Source organism: Lytechinus variegatus, chromosome 3 (genome assembly GCF_018143015.1).
Source record: "Lytechinus variegatus isolate NC3 chromosome 3, Lvar_3.0, whole genome shotgun sequence".
Taxonomy (NCBI): Eukaryota; Metazoa; Echinodermata; class Echinoidea; order Temnopleuroida; family Toxopneustidae; genus Lytechinus; species Lytechinus variegatus.
This window is the reverse complement of record NC_054742.1, coordinates 23,180,447-23,205,019: the sequence shown is the minus strand read 5'-3', so window position 1 is coordinate 23,205,019 and position 24,573 is coordinate 23,180,447. Positions and strand designations below refer to the sequence as shown.

General features: G+C 35.8%; 1 protein-coding gene across 4 annotated transcripts in view; it reads left to right on the top strand.

Moving 5' to 3' along the window:
- The first annotated feature begins 6,660 nt into the window (after positions 1–6,660).
- LOC121410542 (myotubularin-related protein 14-like) overlaps positions 6,661–24,573 on the top strand; it is a 33,470-nt gene continuing 15,557 nt past the window's right edge. The window contains exons 1-11 of one of the 4 annotated variants that reach the window (XM_041602699.1): positions 6,663–6,987; positions 8,202–8,390; positions 10,170–10,303; positions 11,611–11,667; positions 13,305–13,402; positions 15,746–15,860; positions 18,768–18,843; positions 20,903–20,969; positions 21,899–22,021; positions 22,492–22,636; positions 23,458–23,532. In XM_041602699.1, coding sequence (XP_041458633.1) covers positions 10,199–10,303; positions 11,611–11,667; positions 13,305–13,402; positions 15,746–15,860; positions 18,768–18,843; positions 20,903–20,969; positions 21,899–22,021; positions 22,492–22,636; positions 23,458–23,532 — 861 coding nt within the window. In that variant the 5' untranslated portion in view covers positions 6,663–6,987; positions 8,202–8,390; positions 10,170–10,198. Of the gene's footprint in view, positions 6,988–8,201; positions 8,391–10,169; positions 10,304–11,610; positions 11,668–13,304; positions 13,403–15,745; positions 15,861–18,767; positions 18,844–20,902; positions 20,970–21,898; positions 22,022–22,491; positions 22,637–23,457; positions 23,533–24,573 lie in introns of all 4 variants that reach the window. The other 3 variants (XM_041602700.1, XM_041602698.1, XM_041602697.1) reach the window with 3 other exon arrangements.

Genomic DNA, 24,573 nt, shown 5'->3' with positions numbered 1-24,573 from the left:
GATGACCTTTTTTTTTTTTTTTTTTTTTTTTTTTTTTTTTTTTTTTACTTTTCAATTTATTTTCCTACGTCCCCCCCAAAATTTTTGGGTTGAGAACCTTTTTTTTTTGCTTGTCAAAAATTTTGTGGTTGTCCCCTCCTAAAATTTTTTGCTTCCGCCGCCAATGAATGGTGATTTATGTCGCATTGCCTTTTTGTGTAATTCATCTTGCTTAATATGGGGAGCTTCAAATATAAAATTCAATATACAAAACATATTTCTCGGAAATCGAACTCTCATTATTTTGTTTAATCTTCAAATTAATTGTTAAAAAGTCCTCTGTAAAAATTGTTGTTTTATGGTCTGAAAATTAACATTTTCTACTCGCGCTACACGCTCGAAAAAATTGATTTGTCTTATTGTACCTAAATCCTGTATTCCATAAATTTCTCAAAATATCCCTTTTCAGGTCGGATTGTCAAAATGTATATCAGTATTAACGCTGCACACTGGCATTTGGTGAGATATACTTTTCGGCTCTCCCCTGAATTTGTGCTCGCATTGATTGTTGAAAATATATTAACTCGTGCATCTTATTTATAATTACAAAAGTGTTTTAAATGTCCAGTTTGAGGGCCATGATATTAACAGATTTCCCGCTCTTATTAGGCCTATTAGATTTTATAGAATAATAATTTAATAATCAAATTGTCCCTCTTTTCAGAATGGAATATCGACAATTTTTATCTCGCGCTTAAGAAGAGAATAGCTAGGAAGACAGGCATCATTTTCGTACGGTAACATAATGTTCTTAGAATGTCCCGGTCCTATATGCCAATTTCATGATTAAAAAAAGATATTTAGAATGCCTATAGATTCTAGGTCGAAATCTGAAACACGGTTGCGCATGTTTATTCGCAGCTTGTTTTCCGGATCACTTTCATGACTTTAGGCCTATCCAGTTTCAGATCACAATATCAAATTTTTTCTGCTCGCGCTTTTCGCTCGCATTATTTATTTTAGCAAGATTTCCGATTAGGCTTACTCATTCTTCTTATGATGTATAAAATATAAATGGAGTGTCACATTTTTTGTCTCACCTGCATAGCTGAGTGAAACGATAGGTGCTGCTTTTCCGACGGCGGCGGCGCGCCGTCAACATCAAATCTTAACCGAAGGTTTTTTTAAATGAAAGCATAACTTAGCTTAAATATGCATGGACCTACAGTGGCGTAACTACGGGGGGGGGGCATGTGCCCCCCCCCCCAATCGGCTGGCCAAAAAAAAAACGGGGAAAAGGAGAAAAAGAGGTAAAAAGGAAGAGAAAAGTAGTGGGGGAAAGAAGAAATTGTTGTTTATCATAGTGTTATATTATATTATGTTATATAACATAAGAAGCATTTTTTTTTCACAACTTTATGAAACATTATTTGCTTAATTGTGTCTTCATTGTTCCTGGTGCTCGCATATATTTTATAACGAGATATGTAGACCTGCTGTACTAAAGCCTCCCGTTTTCAAATCAATATACAACAAAATAATATATTTCCTCGCAATTAGAGTTATTATTGTTTTAAGTAGTGATATGTTCTTCTTTTTTCATGACTACTGAAAGTTATTGCCCTATTTTAAGGTCTTAATATAAAAAAACTTCCCGTCCGTGCTAATGTTCGCATTCACTCTAAAAAATGAAGTGCTAATTTAGCTCTTAAAGAGCGTGTATAGTGACTGCACTTCGGAGTGCTGATTTGTCTAGTTCAAATTTGAATTAGACAAATCAGCACTCCGAAGTGCAGTCACTATACACGCTCTTTAAGAGCTAAATTAGCACTTCATTTTTTAGAGTGTTAGTGGATTGGTGAGATTTCTGCTCTTCATGAACTCCTAAAATCAGTCCTTAAAATGTCAATTTTTCTGATCTGAATATCAAAAAATTTTAGCTCGCGCTTCGCGCTCGCATCATTTGGTTAGTGAAATACGTGGGGTCTTAGTGAATTCCTACAAACAAGCCTTGGAATGCCCCTCTTCATGTCTGAATTTCCTAGATTTTCAGCTCGCGTTTCGCGCTTGCAGTATTTCATTAGTGAGATGCGTATGATAATCATGATTACAATGACTTCAAAAGTGCTCCATGTGTTTAGATGTAATTCTAACAAAATCAGCAAGCGCTTGGCACTCGCATTGGATGACTATGGTGAGATATGTATACTCTGACTTAATGGATTCGTATAACTATAGTCCTTAAAATATCCATGTTTGTGGTTAATTATATACAAAAATTTCAGCTCGCGCTTCGCGCTCGCATAATTTGGTTAGTCAAATACGTAGGGTCTTAGCGAATTCCTACAAACAACCCTTAGAATGCTCCTCTTCAGGTCTATATTTCCTAAATTTTCAGCTCGCGCTTTTGCGCTTGCAGTATTTGATTAGTAAGATGCGTATGATAATCATGATTACATGACTACAAAAGGTGCTTCATGACTGTGTTTAGATGTAATTCTAACAAAATCAGCAAAGGATGGCAATAGCATAAGATGACTATGGTGAGATATTTATACTCTTAATGGATTCTAAAATATAATCCTTAAAATTTCCTTGTTTAGGGTCAGTATATACAAAAAATTTAGCTCGCGCTTCGCGCTCGCATTGTTTGTTTAGCGAGACAGTTAAGTATCATGATTACAAAACAATTCAATTTTTAGCCCTCAATATCAAAAATTTTCAGCTCGCGCTTCGCGCTCGCATTATTTAATTAGGTCAGTATACCTGACAACTGAGCGCGCTCCCTAAGTGACCCGAAATTTTTGCTGGTGCCCCCCCCCCCTATGCCGTGACCCACGGTACGCCACTGTGGACCTATATAGTTCATGAAACTTGAACATATCAAGGTTGATCAAGTATTACTGAACATCGTGCCTGAGTTGGTATGACCAAGATCAAAGGTCAATTAGGGTCAATGAACTTTGACCAAGTTGAGTGATATTTGTTGAATTACCATAGCATTGAAAGTTTCTGGATCTGATTCATTCAACTTAGAAATAAGAGTAATCAAGTATAACTGAACATCCTGTGCGAGTTTTAGGTCACACGACCAAGGTCAAAGGTGATATAAGGTGCAGTGGACCATGTGGGGAGTATTTGTTGAAGGGATTTACCTGTGGAGGACTGTTTGCAGTTACCCATGAAGATGATATTTCAAATAATGCGAGCGCGAAGCGCGAGCTGAATATTTTTGACATTCCGACCTAACAAAAAAAATTGGTCATTTTAAGCACATTCGTAATCATGCATGAGAGGGATAAGTAGGCCCTATGTAATTGATCCGAGCTCGAAGCCCTAACTGATATTTTTTAATCATTATTTCAACCTAGGACGGGGACATTCTAAGAACATTTTTTTATCACATGTATGAAAATGGTGACTATCTTCCTAATATTCCTAAACGTGAGATGAAACTTGTCGATATTCCATTCCGAAAAAGGACCAAAGTAGATATTAGGAATTCATGAAAACCTTATTTTCTTTTTCATTAATCTACATGTAATATGCTTAATGAGAGTGTTGAATTTAGGCTTGAAAACCTGATATTTTAAGCAGTTTGTATTCATGAATAGGCCGCATATAGATTTAAACATTTTCACATTAATGGAGCGCAAATCGCATGCAAACCGATTTTTTTTTAATCCACTCAGAATTTAAAGTATAGCTTCTTGAATTGACATAATATGCGAGCGCGCAGCGTTTGCATAATATAGCCGCCTTATATAGGCCTATACGTTTTGACAATCACTTCTGAAAAATCGACATTCCATTTTCAAATAGCACTTGAAAAAAAAATCAATTTGTAAAATGAATAATATAATGAAAGCTCGATATCCGACAACCGCGTTGCCCTGAGGATTTAATTTGGGAGGGGGTTGTAAAAGTGCACTCCCTATACCCTATAGGGGGTGGGTGTAGGCATGGGGAGTTTCCCTTTCCCGCGCGAAGCTTTCGATGTTTCATGAAAAGGAACCGGCTCTCTTGTCTCTATAGTACCTATATATCAGCTCCAATTCAGTTGAATTTATTGTGATTTTGAACCTTGTTTCCAAAAGTGATTGTGAACCACAAAAAGGGATGAAATTAAGGAAATCAAAATAATTACACCGGGGGAAGCGCGGAACCTAAAGCGCTTTAACTTTTTTTTTGTTGAAAGAAAAAGGGTCCCGGGAAAGGGGTAAAATATATAACTTCATATACTTCGGCCTAACCTGTAATTCCATGCCCTTTAACTTTAACGGGCAATAAACCCCATATAATAGTCCTATATAGCCAACCGCGTAGCCAAGATTTAATTTTGGAGGGGCGGTGATGCACGCGAAGTGTGGCAACACTTATACAGAACGCGCTCCCTATAGGGGGTGGGTGCAGGGAGGGGGAGTTTCCCCCTCCCGCGCGAAGCTTTCGGAGTTTCATAAATTAAAATGACTATAGGAGCCGTCTCTCTTGTCTCTAGTACCTATATCAGCTCCAATTCAGTTGACTATATTGTGATTTTGAACCTTGTTTTCAAAAGTTATTGTGAACGCATGAAAAAGGGATAAAATGGACGAATTTGAAATAATAATTACCCCGCGCGAAGCGCGGAAGCTTGAGCGTTTTATCAAGTTTTTTTTTCCAAAGAAAAGGGTCCCGAGATAAGGGTTCTCTAAGTTAAAATGAATGCTTCCCTTGAAAAGATCAGATTTGATTACAAACAATTATATCTTAAACTCGCAAAACATGAGGAGAAGAAGGGTAATACCCTTTTTAGACAGGCTAAAATTTCCTTAACCCCGTACTATTGGTGGGGCTAGATGGCAATTTAGCCCCACCTATAGTACGGGGTTAAGCTTAGCCCACTTTCGTTTTACACAGCGTTTTTGCAAAGTGGGCTAACCCCACCTATAGTACGGGATTATTTGGCCCTGCAAAAAAGCAGGGTTATCCCACCAATTGCGGTGCTAAGAGCAATAGTACGGGGTTAAGATCCCATGTGTAAAACGAAAGTGGGCTAAGCTTAACCCCGTACTATAGGTGGGGCTAAATGGCAATTTGGCCCCACCTATAGTACGGGGTTAAGGAAATTGTAGCGTGTGTAAAAAGTGTACGAGTGAAGCACTTGTACTACGAATGATCGACAAAAACCACTAGTCCGGGGTTAGCGAGTTTCGTGTGTAAAAAGCAAGCACTCCTTATCCGGGGTTAGCAATAACAATTTGGCATGTGTGAAAAGGAAAAAAAATAGTACGGGGTTAAGGATAGTACGGGGTTAGCGATAGTCCGGGGTTAAGAAAATCCTGTGTAAAAAGGGCATAAATGTCGGGAGGAAGATATTTCTCCCTGCCCTGAGCAATGAAACTCTGAAATTTTAAAGGGCAGACGTTCCATCAAATGCAGATATCCCTAATACCCCATCGGCTCTAATACACTTGATTTTCTAATACTATTGAACTTCATTAAAAGGAAAATAATGCGCAAAATGTTTAATCTTCTGTGAATTATTTAAATTATATGAAAAAGGATGATTTCTTTTACTATAATCCAGAAGCGCTTAATTTTGAATGATTTAAGTGTCATTCTAAATTTCAAACTGAGGGCGCAAAACAGGACAGGAGATGAATCTGCAGGGAAATAAAGTTTAATAGAATTTGACAAAATAATATTGTAATTTTGTTTTATTTAATTCGACACGAATTGTATACCTTCCTCTTTTTAAATTAGGTACCTGTTTGCCCCCAAATTATGATTGTTTAGTAATGAGCTGAAAAGCGGGAGAAGTTGCCAATATGGAGGTGACGGCAGAAATTGATTTAAAGATTTTACCCGGCTAGAGTCGACCCGACCAGAAGTTGCGCGATCAATTTGAAAAAAAAGAGATAACTTCATATACTTCGGACTAACCTAATTCCATGGAGCTATAAAACATGTCTAATTCCATGCCCTTATGTATACATTTGAACTTTGACTGACAAGAAACACATATAGCTGAGGTGGAAAAACAGTAGAGAAAGGGTGAGGGGATACAGAGGAGAGCTGCAATATTAACAATTATCCGCGCGCAGCGCGGAAGCAAAAGAGCAAGAGTGAAGGAGTTTCTCTTTTGAGAAAAAATAAAGAATAAAAAGAAAAGCCCACAAAGATACCTTTCTTCCCTTCCTCCCTTCGCTTTTCCTTTTCTCTTCTCTTTTTCCCTTTTTTTTTTTTTGGGGGGGGGGACCGCCCCCATCGCCCCCCTGGCTACGCGCCTGCCTATAGCCGAGGTGGAAAAGCATGGTCAGAGAAAGGGTGAGGGAAACAATTAAGGAGAACTGACTGCTTATTGTCATTTAACACGGAAGCAAAATTTATATATATAAATTTAGAGCGAAGTGAAGTAGTTTCGGTACTACTAACTTCTTTTGTTAAAAAAGTTTAAGAATAAAAAGAAAAACCCACAAAGCTACCTTCTTTCCCTTTCCTCCCTTTGCTTTTCCATCCTCTTTTTTTTCATGGCGGGGGGGGGGGGTGGTAACCCATAAACAGAGGCGTTATGTGTCTTAATCAAGTCCATGGAGCCGGAGCTATATTGATCCATGCGCAGGCTAGGCATGAGGATGAAAAGTAGACAACCAACTCTCGCTCTTATATATGACTTTGTCATACTATGAAGAAAAAAATAACTGTCGCATGACCCATACTATCGACGCGACTAGACTGTATATGTATGTATGAATCAATAAGGATTTTGGAATTTGGCCCCAGTTTCAAGTCGGAGATCATTTAGAGTCTACTGCGACAAAATTTGAGTTTTAGTCGAAAAATTAAGGAAGACACAAGGAGTCATTTACGTTTGCATTTCTTGAACGCTTTGGCTTAATTTTCGCTCAAGCAGGAAAAGAGAATCGGACATTTGTAGATGGAGTCGACGAGCACTGACTGAGCTTAGCTTGCGCTGTATGCTGCCTGAGTTGGGCGAGCGATCCGCTAGCTGCCAGGTTCCGTACGGTATGTCTCCATATGTATACCCAGTTGTTGTGTCCGGGTAGGTTGTGTGTCCGGACGATCAATTTTAGAAAGTCATTTGGAATAATTTACAAGCGAAGTTTTCATTTTTAGTACACAATGTTCAGAAATATAAAGAACAACAAATACAAGATGATTACAAGCATTGCATTGAATTCATATTTTTAGTGTGATCCAATTAGCCGGTGGAAAGGTGGGGGGGGTGGGGGGAGGAACAGGTCCCCCCCAAAAAAAATTGAGATGGTAACTTTTTTTTTTCTTGTCAATTTGTTTCCTCCGTCCCCCCCCCCTAAATTCTTGTGGACCCTCCTTAAAATGTCTCTTGCCCCCCCCTCTAAATTCTGGTGGACCCCCCTTAAAATGTCTCTTGTCCCCCCCCTAAAATTTAAGTTGATGACCTTTTTTTTTTTTTTTTTGCTCGTCAAATTTTTTACATGTGTCCATCACAAAATTTCAGGTAGACCACATCTAATTTTTTGGGTTTCCACCGCCAATGATCCAAAGACAAAAAAGAAGGCTACATAAAGATAAAGCGTCCGGACACCCGACCCCCATCCTACGTATTCAATTAGCAGTGAATGTCTTACTCTTCGAAAGTTTCGCTTATTTAAATAGTTATATGAACGAGCCAGTTACATCCAAATGAGAGAGTTGATATGTAACTCACTATTTCTTTTCTTTCATTGTTTGTATTATATACAATTTTTCTATTTTTACGAATATGACGATTAGGACCTCCTTGCCTGAAGCACAAAATAATGGAATTCTACGTGTTCAGGGAGGAATGAAACTTCATTTCACATGACATTGACGAGAAAATAAAAATATTTCATATAATAAAATACAAAAGAAATAGTGAATGAGTGATGTAATCAGTTCCTCATTTGCATACCGACCGAGATGTGCATCTAACTGTTTTGTGAATTGAAGCAAAACTTAAAATGCCATAACATTTTTATTTTATATCTGATTTTAATGAAATTTTCAAAATATATTAAAATATTAAAACCAAAAAATTCTTCCAGGTTCATCAAAAGGCCAGGGTCTTTCAGGATTCCTTCTTTGTAAGCACGATTAAGGACTGGAATAAACTCCCCTCCTCGATTGTAAATTGCCCCTCCCTGGAGTCATTTAAACTAAATCTGAAACAACTTCAAGTCATTCCACACACATTGCCCTACTGTCTTCACTCTTAGCTTGGATGTGTCTCCCAACGACATTTTGCTGACCCAACTGTTCAAATTCAGAGTAGTAGAGGCGCCGGTTACCTGGGACGAAGTTCGTGCAGGCTCCACACATCCACTCCACTTCACTTCCGCTACACTACGCTCCACCTACCTGAACTTCGGGATGGTGAACTTGATTGGATATTCCTAGTGACAAAGGTGGGATCAAAATTGGTTTATTGTGAAAATTAAAGAAAAAAAATATAACGTGAAAGAAATATAGCTTAATTTCTTACTCTTCACACTTAAAAACTTTCAAATCATCGCATGTGATCTTTTCCCACCTTTGTCACTCGGAATATCCGATCGAGTTCACCGTCCGGAAGTTCGGGTAGGTGGAGCGTAGTATAGCGGTAGTGAAGTAGAGTGGAGCCTGAACGAACTTCCCCCGAGGTAAGGCACCTGCTAGCTTAGTCTTGAGGACTCCATGATGATGTCTTAAAAAAAAACTGTGACATATACTTCTTCATCATTGAAGTCTTGAATCCCCTCCCATACATTATATGCATAAGAGACCCATGTGAACACAGATGGATTTCTAGGAAATCCATTTTTTTTATTAAAAATTACGTAAATGTTCGTGATTTTATTTATCTCTACACCTTCCTACGCCTAATGCGGAGAAATGTTTAAAAAAAAATAAAATGAAATGTTAAAAACAAACGTTTCGTACCAGACCGATGTCGTATAGATCCCTTGATCCAAATGTACACAATGCAAATACAATAGGGTCGTCCCTTGAACTACTTACGTATAACATACATCCGGTAAGCAATGCCATTTTGAAGAACATTTTATAGATGAAATTATTATTTCACAAATAATGAATTTTATTACGTGATTACATTAGCAGTATTATACTAATAGTGCTTGACGCTGCTACTGTCGAATGACATTGGTGGCCGAAGATCAACCAAGCCATGGAGTATGCAGTATACCATATAAACTTTCTGCTGAGCCCTCCTCTATTGAAGACTTGGCCACTGAAGCTGGTGCAGCATAGATGTTAAACTGCATATGGGGTGTTAGTCATCTATTATGAAACAAGCATAACACCTTTGTACCATTTCTAACTTTCTGATATTCTCTTGTGTGGATGGGTCCCAAACTACCACAGCATACTCCAAAACAGGTATCAGAGTCTTGTACACCAACACCTAAAGTTGTCTTTGATGAACAGGCCTTCATGTCCTCTACAGAAAGCCCCATACAGATTTAGCCTTCTTGGTTATTATATCCACATGATGATTCCATTTCAAGTTGCTCTGCAGATTTACTCGCAGATACTGTACTTTGTGGAGTGTTACCTGTAAGCGCTCCCCATGAATGTCATAAGGAAAAGACACTATATTAAGAATTTTCTCTTTTTAAAGAAAAAAAAAACTGGATTTGGGTCTTTTTTTAAAGAGTAAGGAATTACCAAAAATTTATATCAAGACCTGTATTCTAAGAAAAATGTAAATCAATCATTAACTTGGGGGAATATGCTCCCTTGTCAGAAAGGATGATAGACTTCACTTCAGTCTGTGGAGGAAGTGAAGTGAAGCAAGATGGAACAACCAAAGAAAAGAGATTTCAGCTTTTGTTTTGGTCCAATGTGGCAGATGTAGGCAGTCGGTTGTATGTATATGTATATTATTGTAATTTTGAATTTTCTAACTAAACATTGGATTATATAATTAAAAAGCCTGCCATCAGCTGTAAGCTTTTTTTTCAGCAAGATGCTGTTACCTGTTTCTTAAAGGGTTTTTAAATGGGAATATAAGGATCTTGTAATTTTGGACTGACTCATGAAGTAATAATAAAATCATTGAGATCAAAGTCCTGAGTGTTTGAGTAAGGGTATTGATAAGGACAGAGACTGACTGATTCTCAGTGACTGAAGTAGACAGGAGCAATATTCTAATATAATTCTGTATCTGGTTTTCTATTTTACAGCATACACAGCATTGATAAGGAAAAAAAAGATGGGGGAAAGTCAAGGAGCAGCAGTTGTGAACGAGACTGACTTGCGTCAAATATTGGGTCACTTCTCTAAGACTCAATACAGAGCTCGTGATGGCAGTAGCAAAGTAGGTTTACAAAGCCAGATTTCTAACATTAAAGAGGAAATCCACCACAACAAAAGTTGGTTTGAATGAAAAGGGAAGAATAAAATGGCACATTATAATGAAAATATCTCCCATATCTGATGTAAATTAAAAAAAGTTGTGATGTTTTGAATTTTACTTTTTTCACAATTATGCAAATGAGAAAGTTTCTGATGTCACACACTTCATGTTTCTATTGTGTTCTATTTAAATACATTATTGTAATGTTTGCAGATACATGTACTTTGTATGACTACTGTATAAAATTAAATAACAACAGCTTGAACAACATGCAATACCAATTCATTTCTTGTTTGAGAGGAATAAAATTGTTTTATTAATATGTTATGAGGATTATTTCTATATTTCATATTTATAGAGTATAATAAACACAAAAGAAATTGTAAGTGGGTGATTTCATACTGACCAGGATTAGAATATAAGGGCTAAATTAGCATGTACATGTGTAAGTTGTTAGCATTTAGGATGAAGGAACACATTTTGATAACTAAAATTACTGAGTTATTCATATGTACATGTACTTTTGGAGGAAAATAGAATTCTGAAGGTCTCCAATTATAAAATCTTATTATTGAACAATTGCAGTCCATATTAATAACCTTTTGTAAATTCAACAGTTCTTATGATGTCTATTTGTTCTCTCTGTTAGATTTTTAACCAAGTCAATGATTTAGAGGATCCATTTACATGTAAATGTATGAAATCATAACAATGGAAATAGAGCTGTTTGAAAAAGAAAAAAATTAACATTGTTCTCCTGATGATGTGGAATTCTTTAACAGTGTACACAAGTGTTTCATTCGATTTTATTCAGTTTCAATCTCATACATGTGTATTTCATTTTTACTTAGAATATTAAACATTAAATGCTTACAATGTTTATCTCTATGTTCATGTATATAGTGAAATCACAACTACATGTAATTGAGTTGGAATAGCAATGAGTTGAAAATCCAGATATGTTGGTAAAAGTTGGTTTATGATAGAGTGATTGAAATTAATGAAAATGAAATAGAGCAAGAATTCATTTTGAAAATTTTATTTTTATTTGTTATGTACCAATATTATGATACAGACATCATCCATTTCATCCACTGTGGGGCCATCCTAGAGCTTTTATCTTTATTCTGTAAAATTCAGTTTGTGTTGTGTGTGCCTTAATGTTTTAGATCTACTTGAGATATATTCTAATGACAAATATATTCAAATGATATTTTTTTGTGTGTGTTTCATAATTTGTCTTTGTATGGTATCTTATTTTGATACAGGTTGAAGGATTTGAGAGGAAATGTTTGGCTTTATTTGCAAAGGATTACAAATACTCAGTAAGTTGATTAGCATTTTTTGCCTTGATCTTGCTCTATAGGCGGTTTCAAACCGCCTCGATCACAAGAATCCCCGTTAAATTACGAGAACTTTTTAAGGCTAAAAAATACCCGTTAATTATTCCTGCATTCACACCGCCCCGAAACACATCCTTCGGGATAAGTTCCCGAAGTTACGAGCATGCGCAGTGTGGTCTGATAAGCAGGCAAGGCGGGAGATTCAAAATCTCTAGCCCAGCAGCCACCCACGCCGCCGCGCCCAACGACACGCTGGGATAAAAGTTCCCGTAATTTGCTTTCACATCGCCAAAATACCTGCGACCTTGGAAAAATCCCCACGAAAGTTCTCGTAATTTCGCCAAGTACCTACTATTTAGCGGGTATTTTCTTTCGGGGAGATTACGCGTAGTTTGCTTTCACATTACCAAAATACCTGGTATTTTCTGATCGGGGTAAATTTCCCGATCAGAGAATACCTGGAACTGGCGAACTTCGAGGCGGTCTGAAACCACCTTATGTGAATAATGGTAGAGATTGACATTTCATACATTTTGATTCTCTGTTAATAACATGAAGGTGATTTAAAAAAATTCAACCTATGCAAATTTAGTTCTTTAAACTTTAAAGAAAGTTTATTCGAGAGAAGTTCAAGCATACAAACATGATAAAGATGGTATTTCTACAACCACTTTCATTGTTTGCTCATGTACACCAACCACCCCCCCCCCACACACACACCACACCTTCACTCTCCAGTCTCATTGTTTTACTGAGAAAAAATGTGGCTCTAAGAGACCTATATAAAGTCTTGTGATGGGCTCATGGGCAAGCTTTAGGAAATGCCAGTTGTAATCAATAGTATCCTAGAACAGAATATTATTTATTATTTGCATAGTTTTGCGGTTTGACATTGCATACATGTACATGTACACAGTGAGTGTATTGCCAACCGGGCTTGTATTACCAAACACGCGCATCATACACGCCAGAAAATAATTTCATAAGCTCATAAGTTTGCAACATCCTTCCAAATGGAACTTGAATAGAAAAATGATGAAAAATTGTCAAAAACATGTTTTCAAAGTGTTGTATTCTCAAAATCATGAAATATGGTCAAAACAGTTCATCAGTGATTACAATGTATGTTGTTTTCTCAACTTTTCCCATAGAAAACATGCGAGTAAGTAATACAATACCTTTTTCAAATGTTCATAATGTTACACATGCAAAAAGCGGTCCGATTGGAAGCTGATATCGTAAAAAAGAAAAATGATTTTGGCAAAACTTATACGTATTTATATTTTGTCGGTATTTGTGTATTTATAGAAAGTTTGGTGAATTTTATTAGAATATTGTGCTTGATATAACTAAATTCATGAAAAGTGTTCAGTAATATGATCCACTACCATACATGTATGAGACCACTTTATTTCAGATTGTAATAAGATGAACTGACAGAAATGTATTGTAAAAAGTTGTTATTTCAAAATATATTATTAATTATACAATAAAATAGGATATTTTTTTCAATGTTAACTACGGTAGTTTGTCTCTTTCAAAAGTTATATTGTGTCTTTTAAAGGATTTGGTTAAAGTGTAATGTTTAACTGACATATTTTCTTTTATTTAATTGAAAGGTAATCCTGAATTCCAATGGGGAGTTATGTGGTCACTACCCAGGCAAACTAGTTGTACTAGAGTATATGCTTGGAACAGATGGGCTGCTGGGAGAAAGGTAATTCCTTCAAGTGTATCAAGCACTGATATCAAAATGTTCAAAAATTTTATGTAGGATATGGGATCAAATATGTCCATGTCTGTGGTTTCGTTATGTAGGAATATAATCATGATTATACCCCTATCAAACAAAGTTTGAAGGGGGTATAGGAATTAGTGTATGGTTGGTCTTGATTGACATTGGTCTTGAGGTAAAGATGTGCAAGATATATGTAATGTGTGTTTCAGAAATCATGCTGCCATGGTTACCGTAACAACATATTATGCAGTGAAAATCTTGCGGTTTGAATTACTTCATCAATTTTCAATCATTTCTCATTTAACTTTGCTCATGCATTAGTTTCGAGGTAAAAATGTCCAAGACACATGTTTTGTGTGTGTTGGAAATCAAGTTGCCATGGTAACAACATATTTTCATAAATTAGGTAAAAATCTTGCGGTTTGCACTTATTCATTAGTTCTCAACCAATTGTCATGAAATTTGGCTCCACATTGGTTTAAAGGTAAAGATGTGCAGGGTATATTTTTACATGTGTTGGAAATCGTGTTGCCATGGCAACAGCATAAATGTAAAAAAAAATAGGCCAAAATCTTGCATTTTGAACTTCTTCATCTTTTTTTAACCAATTCTCATATTTAGCTCATGCATTGGTCTTGGGGTAATACTAGGAAAGACATATTTTTTTCCATGTGGTGGAAACTGTTCCCATGGCAGTGGCATACGACCGGGGTATTTATCACCTTTAGTTATAGTTAGAGTGGGGTAAATAAAGCCTACTTTTTTATAATTCCAATTACATCTTTTTAATGTAAGGCAGTAGAAACATGATTAGATCTGGTACAGTTACATTAACTGAACTTTGTGAAATTTTGAAATCTACGCTGAAAAAATGTTCACACCGAAGATCCCCAACACAGATAAGCGCACGTGGGAGAATGTATAATTATTGCTTAGAGCGTCTGGCCCGACGCTCTACCCGAATCCTGTGTTTATTTGCTGATTTCTCAGCAATTACACAATTTCTTCCAGAATCCTTTGGCACATGCATTTTATTTATACAAACAGACACTTTGGTGGTAATTTCATTGGATTCTGTACGAACTCATTTTGATATCGTTACCAAAACTAGCATTTACCTTTAACATTTACAACAATCATTTTAAAATTTTGTTATTTATTAAAAGTCCCCATTTTGGGATTTTATTAATCCAATATTATGGAAAAAGAGATTCTCAGATTGTATTTTCTGCTGTCTTAGTTACATTATTGTGTATCTACATATTGGTTTTGGACACAAACATATATAATCAAATGTGGTGATGTCTAAACTGCATTTTAAAGTTTTAATAGATGTAATCCTATAGAGTTTTAATTATGTATTAATGTGGGTGGCCTCATTTGCCCCATCGGTCATGTTGAGTTCATAGGAATCCAGTCAGACAAAAAAAAGAGGAAAAGTGGTGAAATTTACTACAGTTCTGGCATGCTCAATAATACCTTACACAAGTAAACTCAGGGGGAGGGGGGCACTTACATATATTGGTGGTACGGGAAGTCTCGCTTTGATGACCCCCTTTTTTCAGACCTAATTTTCAGTTCCATAGATACTCCAAATGACAAAGTTCAGTTCAGAACCCGCCCAGCCCCATTAGCAAGACCCCTGTTATGAGACATCAGTTCCCCAGCCTTGCCAAAATTGTCAAAAGCGAGCACCGCATGTGAGAGATGCACGTATGGCTTCGCAACTCCCCACATATATTATAACTAGTAGCCGCTCCTTGCATGGCTAGTGGATGGACAGCGCTATGGTGAAACGTACCTGCATTGCCACCATCTCATTACGTAGACCCTGTTTTTCACATTATACCCTTTTACACAGTTCCTTAGACCACCATTTCAGAGTTTTGTATGGCACACCCCCATCAAAAATTAATTTGAGTGCCCCCCCCCTCGGAAATAAAATAAGATAAAATTTTATAAACATTTCTGGGTAGGTAAAGTACTCGCCTCTCTAAAGTAGCAATACTACTTTCAAAATTTTGATGTTGAGGTGTTGCTGGATTAGGTTGTGGTCCTGGCCATGTGCACTGGGGTGTGAGGCATTCTCTATGCTCAAATCTGTGCTAAGGAACTGTCTCAAATACTCCACAAACAGTAATCCATTTGACCCTACCATTCTTTAGTGAACTGAAAAATAACAGGTGGCCTTATTTAACCCATAGCCTTATTTACCCCCACTCTACCGTACACCATATCTATAAACTTCTTGAAACATCCATCAAGCATAACCAAATAATTAAAAGGATTCCTTGTTTAATACATGTAATGACCATATTACAGAGACCATGTGGAGAGTATGTATGATGTTACCAAGCTGAGAGAGATGATGTGCCGCTCAAGATTTGCAAGGTGTAGGGAAAGATTTGTCATGCCAGTTATCCTTTGTGATGGCAAGGTAAGTTTGTTCTTAGTATTCAAAACGAATTATTTCTTGATATATATATGTTTCTTGTTATCATATTTTCCAATGTGTATTGATATTTTTTAGGGTTTTCAATTTTTGTGTTGTTGCTAGTCATCAGTGTAAATTCAACTAAGGTAATTGGTCCAGGAGAAATTTGCTGCATATTTCTTTGTGATGTTTAGACTGTTTTTGTGAATTCTTCCTACGCTTTTGCTATATGGTTTCCAATTTTGAAGCATCACAGTCACATTACGGTGCACTAACACCATGCGCTGCCTACGGCTGAATGCGAAGACGACCCCAAAGTTAAAAAATCAGCCTTTCTGCTGCAACTAGATTGTCCACTGTATTGTGAATCCACCAAATTAATAGCAGATGATTATATTTTGGACTTGATAATAATGTGAGAAGTTTCTGATTAAGGAAATTTTGAATACACTGCACACTACAACAAAGTAATAGTTTACTGTTAAGTTTATGATTTTCAAACTTTCTTGATTTTCTGAGTATTCACCATCTATGACATTTATGTTTTAAGCACCTTACTGAAAGTGAGAATGATGCATCATATTTAAGAGTAAGACTTTTGTTAATAAAGGAAAATAAATGCTCAAAATTGATGCATATCACACCCTGGTAAAAACATGTCAAAACTTTATTTGGATCAGTGTATTGCCCTTTAGGTTTAGGGAAATGCATATAAATCAAAGAGGTTCCAACTACGTACAACTATGTACATCAATTTGTTTGTCAATAATGAATGCAAACCTACAAAATTTATTCTAATCTAATAACAAAGGGAGGTTGTCTCATAATTGCATTTCTAAGTAATTTATGTGTTTTTGCATAAACTGTTGGTCAAAACAAAGCAGATTGACTCTTAATGATAGACATTTTATGGCACCAAACCCTGTCATTTTAAAATTGCATTGTGAAAGTAAAACTAATTGATTAAGTGTGGCTCTGTCATAAATTATTAAAGATTATTATAGATTAGTGCTTCAGATTATAGTCAAATACTTTGAGTGAAACCCTAAGTCCCTGTCCTATCGAATTTGATGGTGTCATCAGGTCTTTAATTTCTATATTTTTAAGACAAGCTCATTTTTCCAAACGGCATGTTACTGTATAACTGCACAATATGGAAAAATTACAATAGCACAAAATATATCCAAGGTCAATGAAAGCATTGAGATAATTCAGTAGGGCATCCCAAGGTCAAGGTCTTGATGGGCTTGGATTAAGTTAAGCCCTCTTTCATTACAAAATTTGAATAATAATGTGATGCAAACTTTTTTTATTTATTCATAAACACCTTCAGACTTTTCTTCTTTCTGGGGAGAAGTTTAGAAATGAGTGGTATACAGTGCATATCAAAAAAAACGTGACAGTTTTGAAAAGTCCATAAGAAATTGGTTTCAAATCATTATGTCTATATTTTTATGTTAATAGATGCTCTAAGATCTTATCTTTGAAATGCCATTCAAAAAATAAATTTTGTTCATGCTTGAGCAAACACGGGACATTTTTGTTCAAAAAGAGGCTTGCGCCAAAATGGCAGAAATGGGAAATTTGATGAGTAGAGTTTGGCTACTCAGCAGACTTCCTCTTAATCTTTTCATTATCTTTGCCATAGTTTTCGAATTATGCTGTCAAATTTCATTTACAAATTTACTTATTTTCCTGAATTATATGGTTTTTCATTTAAACGTCTTTTACCTTTGAATTTTCCTTCATAAGTAAGAAAAGAAGAGACTTTTTGTCAACTCAAGTAAGAAGATTCGCATTATTAATTTGGAGAATTTGTAATTATTCAAATCCTTTTATTATGTGGAAAAATATGTCATTTTACCTTTAATAATTATTATGTGAAACAAATCATGTTATGGTACGTATAAAAGGAAGGAGTCCTATTTTCAAGGGGTTATTGAATCCTTCACCAAGTTTAATTATGTGTTTGACAGGACACACAGGAAAGGATTCATGTCTTTCAATGGCAATGGTGTATTGAGTCAATTTTGAATACGCAAGATATGGCAGATCGGATAAAATGTATTAAAAAGTTGTGAAGCGAGGAAGCCCAATTTCCACTTTTTTATTAAAATATCGAATTTTGTGATTTTGACATAATATTCAGAAAATGATATCATATTTCACTTTCTATGGTTTCTATTATTTTCCTTTCCACTTTTTTGTTTGGTCATTACTTTTTTTATGGGGGGGGGGCACCCCAAGCCCCCACCCCTCAGTATGCCTCTGTTCAAAGGCACCATAACCTTTGTAGCATACAATGAAAGGATTTAAAATAAAATGACCGATCTCCCATACCTTGGTTAAAAAAAAGTTCTTGCCTAAAGAAGAAATATTCAAAGCTAAAAGAGAACATATCAAAAAGGAACAACAGAAATATTTAAGCAAATAAGTGGATTTTGAAATGAATTTTGACCGCATAATTCGAAAATTATGGCAAAGATAATGAAAAGGTTAAGAGGAAGTCTGCTGATTAGCAAGAAGTCCGACAATCATATTGATAATTTTATGCCATTTTGGCGCAAGCCTCCTTTTTTTCCCAGACAAAAACATTCCGTGTTCGCTCAAGCATGAACACAACTAAATTATATTAATGGCATTTGAAGGATAAGACTCCAGAGCACGTATTGACACCAAAATATAGAGATCATTAATTTGAAATAAAAATTTTGTAGACTTTTCAAATCTGTCCCGTTTTTTTTATACGCACTGTAGTATCCTTTTTACTAACATGAATGTGAGGCGATATTAGGGAGAATTGAATTGAAATATGGACCTGCCAGGGAAATAAATTGCTTTGTCTGTTTGCTTGAATACATGCTCTTCTTACTTTGATAATAAATCCATGTGATTTGTACATATTTGTAGCATATTTGCAGATCAGCCACTCTCTCTGGAGGGCCTGAAATATATGGACGTTCAGGATTCAATTACTTTTTCTCAGGTACCATTTTTTGTACATGTACAAATGTAATGATAATGCGTGTATGAGGAGTGAGATTGTATTGTCAGTACATGAGAAGTAGAATCAGTGCTTGGGCTATGTTAATGGTTATTAATTGTGTTTCAACAAGATATATATACTACTAATTACAGGATGTCATTATTTATTTTACTGACTTGTTGATATCAGATATGTAGGTGAGCAATGTCCTACTAGTTAACAATATTGCAATATATGTATGTTAACTATAGATTCTATGAATATATAGATATTCTGTTATATTTTGTTGTACCTTTATCTGTTTGAGTATGGTAATTATTTCTTTTCAAATTCAAATGGTTTTAAAATGGTATTCAAAAGGTTTTAATCTATTTCCTTAACACGAAATGATAGCGCTGCAAAATTTAATGACTTTTTCTTTAAAGTCTCGTGCAAATTTTGAGACCAAATTTGCAACTTATGGGTATAGCATTGTTACACCATGTGACTTTCTACAAGACAATTTCATGCAAAAAATGGCTCATTTTTATACTTGTGTACAAAGTTTGTGGGAAATGAAATTCATAAAAGGGTGATTATTTTTTGTTCTAATTGATCTGCTTAATTGATTTAGGGTCTATAGTTAAATGGTCTGTAATAAGCTCCATTGAAAAAAAAGAAAAACAAAAGATTAAAAAACATAGAAATATATATAATTCTAAAAACAAAGAAATACATAAGGAAAAAATTGGCTTTCGCAATTTTTCTTTGTGGAAGTCTTTAATTTAGATTACAAAGATGACATCTGGAAAAAAAGAAGAAATTTATAGTGAAATCGGGTGTTAAATTTGCAAATAATGTTCTTTCACAAAAATTTATTATGAATAATTTTTTTTTTCATATTAAATGAAAAATGATTATTTTCAGATTTTTTTTCATACTGGCTTGTAGTGTATGTGGCAAAGAACATGAGTGCCAAATGTGCGATCGCATGAACAGTGGCTGAGATCAGAAGAGGGGCCATCATCCTCCCCCCTCCCGTCCTCAATACATCTCAAATAGCCCAGTATTAATAGGGTCAAGAAGATTTAAAGTGGGTCAGTCAATATTTTTGTCTTGCCCACCAGAGGTGAAGGCGAGACTTCGGGATCCAAATGTCGTCCGTCCGTCACAAACCTGTAATGACACATAACTCCACAACCGTAAGTCGCTTTTCAATCAAACTTGGATGGTAGATGGACTTGGGGGACGTGCATGTTATGCTGCAGTCGGAGGTCACATAGTAAGGTCAAATGTCATTTTCAGGTCAACGTTAAAGTTTACATGCAAGACTCTCTTATGACACCTAACTCAGGAACCGTAAGTCGCTTTTCAACCAAACTTAGATGGTAGATGGACTTGGGGGACGTGCATGTTATGCTGCAGTCGGAGATCACATGGTAAGGTCAAAGGTCATTTTCAGGTCAACGTTAAAGTTTACATGCAGGACACCTAACTCCGCAACCGTGAGTCGCTTTCAACCAAACTTGGACGGTAGATGGACTTGGGGGACCTGCATGTTATGCTGCAGTGGCAGGTTACATGATAAGGTCAAGGGTCATTTTCAGGTCAACGTTAAAGTTTACATGCAAGACTCTCTTATGACACCTAACTCCGCAACCGTAAGTCACTTTTCAACCAAACTTGGATGTTAGATAGACTTGGGGGACGTGCATGTTATGCTGCAGTCAGTGGTCACATGGTCAAACATCATTTTAGGTCAACGTGAAAGTTTACATGCAAGACTCTCTTATGACACCTAACTCCGCAACCGTAAGTTACCTTCCAACAAAACTTGGATGGTAGATGTACTTAGGCGACCTGCATGTTATGCTGCAGTCGGAGGTCACATGGTAAGGTCAAAGGTCATTTTCAGGTCAACATTAAAGTTCATGTGCAAGGCTCTTATGACAAGTGTTATTCCATCCCAGTCATTTCACAATGTAATTCTCTTGCGTGCCCTCGCAAATCACGATATTTCTGGTTATTTTTCAAAAGTGGGCGAGACACAAAATTGCTTTTGCCTTGTTTTCCTTAACAGGAGGTGAAAGTGCAGAACCAGAGGATGAAGAAACTTTTACCAATCTGAGTAGGAGTCCATCTACAAGGTCAGTGGTATACATAGCTAGTGCAAAGTGGATGCTTAATATGTTGGGCTCCTGGTACAAGTTTGTGAGTAGACGGGTTTAGTTTGTTAAAATATGATATTGCATTAAACTGAATCAGGTGAAAAACATCCTCCTTTCATTTGAATTTTTATACGCCCAGTCTCCCGTCCTAGATGGGACGTATTATGGTATCACGCTCGGTGTCCATCCGTCCGCAAATTTTTCCCTGTAAATGCAATTACTTCAGTTTGACTTAACCTAGGCTCATAGCATAGATCCCAGGAAGCTTAAAGATTTCAAGGTCAATGGTCAAGGTCACAGTGACATGTTTTCATCTTACCCTTCTGCAGTCCTTATAAATGCGATAACTTCAGCTTAACTCAACCAAGGCTCATATAAATTGGTGTGTATAATACTAGCATGAATCCCAGGAAGCTTATCAATTTTGAGGTCAAAAGGTTAAAGTCAAGGTCAGAGTGACATGTTTTCATCTTGCCCATCTGAAGTCCTTTTAAATGCAATAACTTTAGTTTAACTTAACCTGGGTTCATATAATTTGGTGTGTATAATACTAGCATGGATCCCAGGAAGCCTATTGATTTGTAGATCAAAAGACATGCTTTCAGCTTACCCTTCTAAAGTCCTTGTAAATGTGATAACTTCAGTTTAACTTAATCTAGGCTCATGTAATTTGTTGTGTATGATACTAGCATGGATCCCAGGAATTCTATTGATTTTCGAGGTCAAAAAGTTAAAGGTCAAGGTCACCTCCTTCCACTTTTCCTACTTGAACAATAACTCCATTTTCCGCGTTAACTATAGGCGGGCGTATTATGTTCTCTTTGAGTTGACATTTTAAAGGTACAAATCTTTAGAATATTTATCAAATTGAACTATCTATCAATTTCTTGTTATATTTTGCACTACAGTAGCAATGATTGGCCATTGTTTGACCGGTACAGAGGTCAAGATATCAAGTTGTTGAAGATGCTGTCTGTGACAACTGTATGTGACCTCATGCTGGAGAATAAGAAAGTTAAGTTTGGAGTCAAGTAAGTGACTTTGTAATGATCTGACATTTGCTCAACTGACCTTAAGTTACAATTACAATTATCTATTGGTTTGTTGCGCTTATTGCAAAGACAATTGGTCTTTTGCCAAAATTTCCCAATCCCATTTTGGACAGGATTGTAACTTGGATTTTGGTTACATCAAAAATTGTGGGTGAGATTAGGTGTGTTGAGTATTTATTTTGTGTTTGTTGTACTTACGTACATAATGTTTTGTCTGTATTAAAATTCTATGGAAAAAACAGCCAATATCCATAAGCATTATTTTAGGGTTTGATGAAGTTTTATCAATGGAGGGCTGGTCCATTGTGTCTAATGTGTATAGTTAGCGAGAATTATTGCAGCAAAATATATCTTTAAATTATTCAATAACCTAATAAGATAAATAGAATGAAAGCAAAATATGTAGATGATAAATAAAAATGAGATTATGTTATATCATCATTTGACAGTGTAACATCATCAGAGAAAGTTGACAAGGAGCATCGGTACTCTGATTTCTGCTTGCTTTCGTTGCCATATCCTGGATGTGAATTCTTCAAAGATTTCAGAGATAATGGCTTCAATGGTGTTAATCTCTTCTTTGACTGGTCCCAGGTAACCAAAATACATCATATACATGCATTGACATACGCCGGGTGGGGGAGGGGGGGTTACAGGGGTTTTTAGACCCTTTTTGTATGCAGGGAGGTAGGTCTTAGGGTCTCCACCCCCCCCCCTAATAAATCTCTAATGTTTGGTGGAGACCTTTTTTTTTGGCTTTTCAAATTTTCATTCAGTTCGAACCCCCCCCCCCTTTCAAAAAACCTACCTACGCTACTGTATACATTTCTTTCTTGATCAACAAATACTATAAAATATTGGACTTATGGCAATGTCCTCAATTTCAGAAAATGGAACAAAACAAGATAGTTAATTGATATTGTTCACAAATTTCATAGACTTGGTATTTTCACTCAAGTTGACAAAATAGGTTTGATATATACTTTATAAATCTCAAAATAAACTCTGCTATATTGAATCGTGTAATACAGGTAAGAATTCGTAGTGCCGTTCCACTTATAATAGAATGCATGAAGATTACATAATTTAAAATGGTAAACAAAATACCAATTTTCTCCCTTTTTAACAGTAGTGAGAGAATAATAATAATACAACTTTGACAAATGATAAATTTTGCATTCAGATGCTTGTAAACAAAAATTACTTATCTACAAAGATTGGATATCAACATTAGTTAAAAGGGTATCAAAAATGATTGAGAATCTGATAAGCTCCCAAGAATGGGTTACCTGTCATATGAAAAGTCATACATCTTACAAACATCTGTATGAAAAACCTCCTTGACATTGTATCGATTTTACAATATTGATGAAAACAATAATCCTTTTAGTTTTTATTTCTCAACATGTTAATAGGACTTTGTAGATGCTGATCTGAGTATTCCAGACAGAGTAGCCACTGCAACTGGCATTGATTGGCATGTTTACAGGGTGAGATAATCTATCACTTCATTTATCAATACATCTAATCACAGCTGAATCCACCACGCAAAATTTTTTGACTGCATCGCTTGCTGACTTTTTACTTTCAAGGAGCGTGCAACTTTTGAGACCAAAATTGCGAGCTCCTGATTTCGAAATTACACAACATTTCGTAAGAGCATGCAGACCCAAATTTGCTAAAAAATGTGAATTTGTGTACAAAGCCAGTACATATGATGTGTTTAGCCAAACTTCATTAATGGATCATTATTTTTCCTTTTACTGATTAAAATCAATTAATTTCAACTTGTTCATGGTCAAAATAAAGTCCCTGACAATATCCATTGACAAAACATTGTCGAAAAACAAGGAAGTACATAAGAAATTTAGAAAACAATAAAATACATAAGAAAATAAATGTGATGTTGAAATTTTTATAAAGTTCATTTGATCAGATTCTTGTAATGAGTCTGTAAACAAAAATTAACATTTTAGGGGCATTATTTAGTTATTCAGAGCAAACATTTGATTTTATGCATAAATTAGCATAATTAATTAGCAATGAGATTTTTTCAAGAATTTGATCTAACAGATTTGTAGATTATGTTGGTGGGTAATGCACATGCCAATTTTTGTTGTGATTGCGATTGACAGCCGAGATCATAAGGGGGTGCTGAATCAGCCAGACTTCTTTGGCGTTGAAGCAGCCCAGTCTATTTAGGATTAAAAGTCATTTCATATATACCGATGGTGCCATTTCTGAGGCAGACAGATAAATAATGTCAGATTACACATAATAATGCTGTATAATCTACAGCACTTACATGTTACTGTTTTGTTAACAGAATTTATTGTTTATATGTGGTATTAATGACAAGACAATAATGTTACTATGTAGTAGGTCATGACTTTCATTAAAGGATGTAATCATTGCAAGAATGGTTTAATATGGGAACACTTTGAATAAAATCATGATAGAAAAATTATTATTGGAAGTGGCATTTTCTTATATGGGAATCTAGGAATATGGACAAGCAGGAATCATCATTT